The sequence below is a fragment of the Rattus rattus genome, chromosome 14 (genome assembly GCF_011064425.1).
Source record: "Rattus rattus isolate New Zealand chromosome 14, Rrattus_CSIRO_v1, whole genome shotgun sequence".
Lineage (NCBI taxonomy): Eukaryota > Metazoa > Chordata > Mammalia > Rodentia > Muridae > Rattus > Rattus rattus.
The window spans coordinates 52336513-52347344 of NC_046167.1; the positions used below are offsets into that span (position 1 = coordinate 52336513).

Sequence of the window (10832 nt, forward strand, 5' to 3'; positions counted from 1 at the left end):
GGAGGAGAAGAGGTTGCTGCAGGGCCCAGAGAGTAGCTGATAGCAGTGTGAGATGGCAATTGGGAATTTAGCAAGTCAGGTTGAGACAATTTGAGAGCTCTGTCACAGAGAATCCGCAGCATCTGACTGACTGAAATGAAAGTACCCCAGAGATGCCCAGTGGCCCACTTGTGCCTGCAATAGCATGAGTTAGTGCTTTTTTATTTAATATTTCCTGCAACACATGCCTTCTGCTTTGCCTACAAAGGCCCAGTCATTGTGTTTCACAGACCATAGTGAAACCTTCTCAGGATGATCACCTTTTTCTTCTAGATGGCTCCAGACAAGGTCCTGAAGCAGGAATGAGCTACATATCTACCAATAACACACACCCACAGAAATGGAAATGCAGAGCCTACATAAACCCCTCCCATGTAACAGACACAACGTTCAGAAAGTGAGGTGCCATAAAGGCATTTATTTCATAATTGCCATTGTACTTATGAATAAGGTCACTTGATTCACAGGTAAAACACGGAGAGTCATTAAAAGACTGACAGGAACATCCCTTCTTCAGGGAGAGGAAAACCGGCCAAAGAACAGAATCTCTTTGCTTCTAGTATCTTGAATGGAGAAAAGGAAGGGACGGTCTGCCATCAAGCATCTAGGGGTCAGTGGTGATTTCATTGCTACCGTGTCAGTGGGCACTGCAGCCTCTGTGCCCTCCTCACTCATCTCCACAAAGGATTTATGCACAACCTTGGACAGAAACAAGCCCTGCTTAGAAGAAATTCCAGAAAAATCTGCTTTATCCTCCTCAAAGGCATCAGTCACGCCCAGCTTGCGAAGGACACCATTCATGTCATAGTTCTCCTCCAGTTTGATCCGTGGGAGGAAAATCTCCATCTCTTTTTCTTCCATCCTGTCCTCGTCTGTCCACTCCAAGAATTTATCATAAGTCAGTTCATTTTCCAACTAGAGAAAAAAGTTAAGGATTTTAGAGACAGTGATGTCACACAGGGCTCTAGAGACAATTTAGGGTAAGGGCTCTATACTGCTCAGAAAAGTATGGCTGTAGATTCTTATGGTAGCTAGGAGCAGCTAGGGTACAGAGTGTGTCAAACTTGCTACAGACCCTGGCTTCCACCACAGCTCCACAAATAAAGGAAAATATAATCATGGGAGCCTATTAGAGCTACCATAAGAGAAACCCGAATGTCATTCTATCTTCCTTATAACTCCTCACTTTCCCATGTTCCTTACCTTTATCTGAGCTTCATGGCTGTCTGAAAGCAAGATGTACATGATGAGGCCACTGTTTTCAAAGGGAAGAGTCAGAACCTGGGTTGATATATCCTTCACATAAGTCATCTTAAATGTAGATTTCTGAGACATCATTTGCACAGTTTTCTTCTCATTCTGTAAAGGAGATATATATATATATAAAGTGTATATATATATATATATATATATATATATATATACACTAAGTTGAAATAACATACACTAGGAAAATTCAACAGGTGAAGATCACTGTCTTTTAAAGAAGTTTCTTGATTGGACTTCTAGAACATCCTATCAGTCCAAGACTTCTGACATAGTTTAGACTTTCATGTCCCTAAAGGCCCATTTTTCAAGATTTTGTCTTTAGAGGGGACCATTGAAAGGGAAAGAATCTTAAAAAGGTAGAGTCTAAAGATACATGTTGAAAAGTACCCTTGAAAGGGATAATCAACTGGGCAAACTTGTTAATGTCCATGTTAGTTGTAGTGACAGAAAACTGACTGGCCCATTCTCCAAACACCTCTGATGCCATGGGTCAACAATTCTTTTCTTTTTGGCAAATTCATTTATTCTTAGGACTAAGAACATAATTCCCAAATCCACTGCTGCAGTTGGACTTCTGCCTGAACTCTGCAATAATGTGTTTTATAGCCTATTTGAACATGCGTGTTGCTATTATTATATATAGCTGCTCTACCTACAAGACTTATTTGTCTTTGTTAATAATGAGGTACTCCTTTCAGTTCCTAAAACCATTTTGTGCCTTTGTTTTGAAGTATTAACAAATTGTACTATCTATACCTTTAATTATAACCAAAATGTTACTTTAACTTTTAACCTACACCGTCATCCTCATAGCCCTGGAATACTGTGATTAGCTCCTTGTCATTGATCTCAGCACAGCCTCCTGAGGTCGCAGTACAAAAAAAAACATCAGACTACTTTAGAAGGAACAAAATTAAAGTCTTTGAAACACCCTGGAATAGAAAAGAGTCCTCCCTGCTTCCTATTCTATTACCGACTCTCTTTTTTGATCCACTATACTCGTCGGGCTGTTTGCGTTATTGCGGTTAACAAGACTGAGTCCCTTTCTGCCTAGTAAACTGGTCCTCAGAACCTGGAATATGCTAATGTCCTGTTGTCTGCTCTTATGCCATCTTCTTAGTGAGAGTTTCCTCAGCAGATCTTACTGTATGTCATCCTGACACCCCCTTTATAGGTCTCTGGAACCCTCCCAACAACCTCTGTGTTCTTATCTTTATTTGTAATTTCTTTCCTTCAATAAAAAAAAAAGCTTCATGATGGCAGGCACACTCAGCCAGTTAGTGCCCGGTGCACAATAAGCTCTCAAGTGATGTCCAAAGGTTATATTAGTAGCAAATTCGTGAGATGGAAGGCTGCTCATAATATGAACATAAACCTATACAACACAAAATCTTATACATTTGGAGGCATGGCCTCGTATGTGGGTCACAGTCTGCATTAGTTGTAGTCATAGAGCAGTCATTGTCTAGTGCAGAGATAAGAAGAAAGACAATGTCAAATGGCTTGTCACAAAACAGGAGTCACAGTAAGTACTTGCATATGTGGAATTGAGAGAAAGAGCTGAGAAAGAGGCTTCTTGCTTTCAGTCCTATTTCCTTCCCCATAGCTTGCAGAGTCTAAGCAGGAAGAAAAAGACTGCATGGTAAATTTAGCTGAGCAATAAAGGGAAACCAGTTCCCAGGAACTTTACCCCACGCTCACAGCCCCAGTCTCCATCTAAATCCACTCCTGGTCGAAGATAAACTTGCGTGAGTTCTACTGTATCATCTAGGATTTCTGTTGCTTGCAATGCAAGGAAGACCTAAGTTATGATATTGTGAACAAGTGACTTCAAAGACAGAAATACTTCAAACATAAAAAACAGGAGGACATTTTAATATGAATAAACCTTGAAAAAATACATTTCCACACATTAAATATTAAATGTTCAAACCTGACAATAGTTCTGCCATATTGCCTCAACCTTCATTTTGAGCTCGTGACTTGAACCTGGACTAATGTTGCTTGCCCTAACCATAACTTCATGTTTGTGTGAGGTGTCACTGAGCCTCCTGAACACAGGAAATTTCTAAGCGTCCCTGCCTCTAAAACCAGCAAATCAGCTCTAAGATGTGACAGAGCTGCTTTGTCTAGAAAGCTAAAATGTTGCAAACAACCTGTCTGTGAGTTTCCCTGTGTTTACAAATGTTATAAAGAATATAAATAATGGCCCTGGGAACTGCCCTAGGTTACAGCTTGGCTACCAACTCCTTCTGTCTGCAGCGCTGGTTAATCTGTCTTGGAATGAGTGTTTATTAAACCACCAGTACCTGGTTGAGATTGGCATGATTTGTAGGTCTAATCTTGAATATCAACAAAGAAACTAAAAGTTCAAATTCAACTTTATCTGGAAGATGTAAGGCCTAGATAATGATCCAGAATGTGATGTAATTAATTTGTTTTGTCACTGTCAGAGTATAAGGAGAGAGAGACAGAGACAGAGACAGAGACAGAGACAGAGACAGAGAGGAGGGGTAGAGAAGGAAGGGGAGGGGGAGGAGGAGAGGGATAGGAAGAAGGACATGGAGAGGGACAGGGACAGGGATAGGGAAATGGAAAGAGAGAATAAGGTAACAAAATATTGGGACATCGGCAGGTAAAGTGCTCCAACCTAGAAGAGGCTGATCTTGGAGTCTATCCCACATACACATCCCTTAGTGCTCTTTGTCTGTAAGCAAAAGTCTGTGCTTATCTTATAAAATCAACACTGAATTTCATTCACTAATTCAGTGTTTATTGGGCCAGGAAATCATTACACAGCTGTCTGCACTTAGCTGTCATTTTCAATAAGAAAGGCTATTTTCCCTCTGTATGGTTTTGTGACAATAAGCAGGACCTATCGTACTCTTCATGGAAAGGGAAGACACAAGATAACATTTCTGGGAAGAAACACTGAAAAGAACTAATGGTGCACATAAAATGGGCTGCACTCTGGGCCAATAGGAGACTCAATTACCACAACTGGGATACAGAGTTTCTTATTTTCAGATTTCTAAGAAAGACCATTTCAAATACACTGCAGAGCTCTACCATCAGGTTTAGCCTCAAAATCTTTAGTGAGAGTATGGCCTGTGACAAAAGTGGGGCGTGGTATGAAACCAAGTACCTGGAGCCATCATGGGCAACATGTGAAAGGAGAAGGGAAGAGAACAGCTTCAAGGCTGAGAAACCAAATCCTGGCTGTTGAGCTGCCCAGAGACATGACAGGATCAGGATTTATGAGGACACTCTATGGTTTAGAAGCCATTGTGAACAGAGAACCTTTCCCAGGAGTAGTCCTCCTTACTGCACTGTAGTTACCGTGCTGACTTTGAAAGGCATCTCCCTTGTGTCAGCTTTGTTAAATGGCTTCTCCAAGCTTCCTTTGAAGTAGATGACATTCACAAGGACCAGGCAAGTGTTTGAATTTACTGTACACGGAGACAGTAACTCTCTGATTATACCTGAAAGACAGAATTAATATGCAAAACAACAGCAAAAAAGTATTTAAAAACATGGTAATATGCATAAGACTGGCCTCCATTGTATCATTTATTTGCACGCTCAGTTCTCAGTTAAACTGTTTAGGAAGGATTAATAGGTATGGCATGGTTAGATGAGGTATATTGTGGGAAATGGTCTTTGAGGTTTTGAAACCCACAGCAGACCCTCTTCCCCCTCTGTTCCTCCCCCTCTCCCTGTCCCCTCTCCTCTCGTGTTCCCCCTTCCCCTGCCTCTACATCAGCATGTAAACTTCTAAGCTACTGCCCTAGCACCATACTTGTTGTACTTCTGCCATGAATACCATGAAATAAACCTTCAAAACTGTAAGCAATCATCCTATATGATGCTTTCTTTTATAATAGATTAATTTATCATGGTGTCTCTTCAAAGCAACAAAAGAAAAATGAAATGACCCAATTAGCTAGCAAAGTTTACTTATACATACAAAGGGACCATAGACAAGTTGTTCCACCTACTGCTCTGGAGTGCCGATTCCTGAATTAGGGCTAAAGATGAAAATCAAAATTAAAATACCTTACTTTGTCTAGCGTATTCAAGTTCTTGGATTCAATCTTCAGGGAAATCAAAAGAAGTCCTTATTTAAAGAGCAAATGGTAATTTTTTTGCATTTGAAGATCTTATGAAAGCATTAACGGTATTATTAGCAAAAACAGACTGCAAACCTGGCATCATAACACATGCCTTTAATATTGGTCTTGAGAGGCAGGCTGATCTCTGAGTTCATGTTCAGCTTCATCTAAATAGTGAGCTTATAGACATCAAGGCTAGTCAATAATACTGTATCTCAAAGACAAAAATAAAAATAATGACCAGACACAGAAGAATGTTCTGAGAGGGGAAAACATTGCTACCAAACCTGAAGATCCAGTAGAAAGAGAAAACAAAATCTGTGAGTGGGCCTGACATGAGGTGTACACTGATGTACACAAACAGATGACAATCAAAACGCCACATATACGTAGCATTTTTTTACATACTAGAATAATTGTTTAACAGGGATAGGGTGTGGCTCAGTGTCAGAGGAGATCCTGATGAGCATGCTCAGGGCTCTGGAGTCAAATCTCAGCATTGAAAACAAACAAAATAGAGTAAGTCTATGCTCACCTTCTGTCTTTTTGGCTACCCAGGTGTTGATGCACTGTCGCGACTGCTCTGGAGCGCCCTTGAAGTCCAGCTCTTCCGTCTCTGCTTCATAGAACTTACGGCAGGAATCTTTAAAAGACTGAGACAGAGCAACATACCTATAGAGCTATGAAAGGGATTAGCACCAACAGCCTTGTTCCCAATGCACAAAAACAGAAAATCAGATGTACAGATATAATTTACAAACAAATGTAGGGAAAAAGTATAAATCCAGCATTCCTGTTTCAGACTTTCTTTAACCTTAGTTTATGAAAGAGGTAAAATGTTGGTTGGTATGAGAATCACTAAAAGACCAGATGAACAGCTGGATCTCTGACGTAATAGCTGAAGCTCAAGGACATAACTGGGAGTATCCTCAGATGCAGTACCATACTGCTGTTACTCTAATGGCCAGCACAACAGCATCTTAAGTGTTAACTCTACAACAGCTATGACATCTCTGTCCTGTGCACAGACTGAACCTTCTACTGTAGTTTATGATGTTAACAGTACTACAAATTTCACCAATCAAAATAGTGTTACCTATAGTTAGAGAACATTAGGGAAGTAGGTGTGTAAGTTATAAAACTGCATATATACTTTAAATTGATTTTAATTCATGATATATAATTGGACCATGGTCACCATATCTGGCAGTTCAGTGGCATACAGGTAAGCAATTCACAAACACAGAGCCCGTGTTATAGTGCTGGTCAGTGGCTCATTGCAGTAGTGAAGGACCACACTAGCCTGGACAGCACCTTACACCAAACTGGTATCCAATACAAGGCCAAAAAAAAATCCAATGCTGATACACTCTATGAAATGACAATGGCATTGATGACTACCACATTTTGCTATGTTGCAAGAGAAAGCCAAACATATTATTAAAGTGATGAAAATCCACTAATGTCAGTGGTATATGTGGAAGAGTTCTCAATATTTCTATGAAATAGCTTACCTCATGCAGACTTGCCAACTTCCTCTTTGAGAATACTGTTTTTATTTTTCATTTGTGTCTTTATATGTGTGAGGCAGATGTACATTTAATGTGAGTGTGTGTCTGTGTTGAAGGTGTGCATGTATGTGTGGATAAGCATATATGGTGGCTAGAAGGTAAATTCAGCTTAACATCTCTGAGTACTTACTACATGACACTTACTGCTAGGATTTCAAAACTGTAGTCTATGAAGACACTGTTGGCTCTTCTGAGCATCCACCTTGTGTTAGTCTTGTTAACTTTGGTAAGAAGTGACAGGAAATGCTGATGGACATCTCCTCCACCAATGCTGTTGCATTTATCCAAAGACATTGCCTGAAATCAAAACACACTAAAAACATTACTTCATCAGGCCAAGCTGTAGGAAAAATTCAAAACAAAACTAACCTCACAATTTTACAGATTCCTGATACCACTTAAAAACCCTCCTAGTTAGTGATCAAAGTACCTCGTAGGTTCCCTGTCTAAGATCCTCCAAGTGCCCTGCCTGCCATGATCTGAGAAGAAACGGGCTTTAACAAACACACTTCTTCGAATTTACAAATGATTCTCTGGCTTCAAGCATGGCTACCAAACAGACCTGCTGTCACTCAAGTGCAGCTGGCTTCTGACCTCAGGCCATGCTCTCTGTTCCCTGCTCTTGGATCTGGGCTGGCTCCAGCATGTTGTGACCACCAGAATTTAGAAAGTGACTCAGTACCAGGCCTAGACTTTTAAAAGCCTAGAAGCTGCCACTATGTGCTCTTGTTTTCAACTACACGGGTGAAAGGAAATAAAAGCCACATGGAAAATACTGGAATATATAAGCTGTCACACAAACTTACTTGAAAGAGCAGCACGAACACAATCAACCTTGAACATGCTAGATACACCTAAGACAAACCTTAGATTCACCTCCTTTGATTTCCCAATCCTTCTAAAAAACGTACAGAATTTATTTCGGACGTGCCCCTAGGAAACCGATAAACTGCCTATCAGGACATTTGATATTTGGTAACTACAAAACAGAGGAACAATGGGCCAAATTGGTAAATGGTCATCTGATAACCAATTCCTCAGAATATAACTGTATCTAGAGCTAAAATATTGTAGTGACAATGAAGTTTACAGGAAGTCATTAAGTGAGCTAAACCCAAACTGTGTCACTGTAAGCACACACACACACACAGAGAGAGAGAGAGAGAGAGAGAGAGAGAGAGAGAGAGAGAGAGAGAGAGAGAGAGTTAGGTAGGTAGGTAGGTAGGTAGAAAGAAAGAAAGAAAGAAAGAAAGAAAGAAAGGTAGGTAGGTAGGTAGGTAGATAGATAGATAGATAGATAGATAGATAGATAGATAGATAGATAGATAGATAGATAGATAGATAGATAGATAGATAGTTTAAATTGAATGCAAGCATCTAGGTCCCAACTCTCTCCAGTAAGAAGGCAGGCTAATGAAGAAAACAAACACATTTATCTGGTTAAAAAAAGGATGCTACTATGAGCTACCCAAGCCTGCCTCAGATGGTCATGGATTAGGAAAAAATGGCTTCAAACTGAAGTAGGAATAAATCAGAGCTCCATAACCTTGGGTAAAAGAGAATGCACAATATGCTTGGCTATAAATCTGAATTGCTACAGTTCAAAGAGTACAACGTTTCCTTTCTATGATGTACTAAATGCATTCCCCCAATTTGGTACATTGTCATCTGATTCCTCAAATCATGACTGTATCTGGAGTAAGCTAAGATTTTATACAATGAAAATTTAAAAATACATTCAGTGAGCCATCCCTATAAGAAAAACTGATTATATCATAGATATCCAGGAGATGGAGAATTAGGTTTTTAAAACCTACTTTTAATAAGGGTTCTCAAATATTTCAACACGATTTCTAGTTCACTGTCCAAAGGGGAAAAGGATGGTAAATAGGACAAAGGAATGTGGACCAGGGCAATTTCAATCGGTTTGTCAGAATACTAGCAGTCTAGTTTATTGGTCTCAGGATAATAAAGCAGAAACAGAGGCATGATCCACCAGAAACAGCTATGCTACCGTAGAACCTGCATAAGTAAGGAGGAGTGAGCAGAACCAGCCATGATCCTGGGAGAAGTTCTCTGTAATCCATCTCTCAACAAAGTGAAGTTCAATAAAGCTCAATAAAGTGAGTCAATAAAGACTCTCTCCAAATATATCTTGTCCTCCCAAAGGTCTTGCCTCAACAAATACACCACATGAGTCTACTTCAACAAGATAGCACTTGAGTTTGAAATGAAGGACAAACCAAAAACTCCTACTTTGAGGAGAAACAAAAATGCCATTCATTATTCATAAGAAAATCAGCTTTCCAACTGCTGGAATTTTAACATTCAGTCAATAGAAATATAAGAATATACTATGTGTTAATTAATCCAGCTAAACCATAGTATCTGTTACACAACCATAGCTAGCACTTCAGGAAGTATGCACTGTACTTATATCCACATTATTCTGAGGAAGATGGTCTCTTAGGTTCACATTGCTCTGAAGATATAGCAAAAAACTCAACCAAAAATACCAAAGGTTCTATCCCAGTCCTTCCAGAGTAGACTGAATCCATTGGGAATAACCTTCAAGATCCTAGAAACACAACTTACCTGTTGGAGGGTCAACAACTAGGGCCAGACCACAGAAAATGAAGTTTATAGGGTCTTGGGGCCATTCCTTTGGTATTTTTGCACCAAATTAATCCTCATATATACAGTCAACACCAGTGTATCTGGATGTTATAGCTAGGGTTTCAAGAGAGATAGTACATCTTGCTTATCTCCTCTATAGTTACACCCTTTTTCATCTGCAAGAGCATTTTAGAATATGGAAGAACATATCAACTGACAGTCCCCCATATTTGTATGCTTTACAATGGTGCTGGTTACCTGACATATCTGGCTTGCAGTGGTTCCATTTGCTCCCATTAAGATCATAGACAGAGCTGACGATATGCTCGGGGGTGAGAAAAATACATATTTTGAGATGTCTTCGCCCAGTACTTTAAAAAGCTTTATGGCAAAGTTACCATTTGCTTCCAGTAGAGGATCCATAATGGTTAGTCTAGAATGAAGTATTACAATAAACATCATAAAAACACAGTCGAATGTGTAGGCCAGATCTTCAATCTCACCAACATTGTGATGCTCTGACTTGGTGAAGAAGGGATAGATACGACATGGGAAGTAAAGATCACATGCACAACCTGTCTATCTTTGTATATATAGCAAATCCAGCCTCATGTAAGCTACATAGTAAGATGCTGTCTTAATGAAAATAAACCAATGAAAATAAGGACCTTATATGCATGGTCAATTTTTTACTCCAATGGCATAATGCCTAACATCTCCTGGTTTCTGTCAGGACGGCATTAGGGAAGTACAAAATTTGACTACTTGCAGAAGAGATTAAGTATTGCTGCTGATTAAAAATACATGTGTTTGGCTGAGGAATGGCTCAGTGGATAATGTGTATGCCACTCAAGTGTGAATATCTTGGCTTTGACCCTCAGAAATAGTAAAGCTCAAGAAAGAGGTACATAGTAGTGATCCCAGGCATGGGCAAAGGAGGTGAATCAAAAACCAATGAACAAAAAGACAGCTGCTGGCCTTCATAAATACCTCAAAGGATAGAGTAACAGCCATGTACGTATAAGGATTGACAAAGTGGCACATTGTTGGTATACCAATGGAGGACCTGGGAGGTGAAGTCAGGAGAGTCTCTGGAAGCTCATGGATGAGCCCATACCCTGGAAAAGGTAACTGCAATAAGGAGAACTTTCCTCAAAGAAACTGACAGGGACCAACACCTGATGTTGCCTGGAAGAAAACAAGTGCCTGCTCTCTCTCTCTCTCT

The 10832-nt window shown here is 39.9% G+C and overlaps 1 protein-coding gene across 1 annotated transcript; it reads right to left on the reverse strand.

Annotated features, from left to right (window-relative positions):
• Positions 1–428: 428 nt before the first annotated feature.
• On the reverse strand, positions 429–10045 carry LOC116883548 (serpin B6-like). The gene is made up of 6 exons (XM_032884719.1): positions 9866–10045; positions 7136–7288; positions 5956–6073; positions 4648–4790; positions 1243–1398; positions 429–954 (listed from the first exon to the last, which is right to left on the reverse strand). The coding sequence occupies exons 1-6, from the start codon at positions 10028–10030 to the stop codon at positions 553–555; spliced, it is 1137 nt and encodes a 378-aa protein (XP_032740610.1). The 5' UTR covers positions 10031–10045; the 3' UTR covers positions 429–552.
• Positions 10046–10832: the final 787 nt, after the last annotated feature.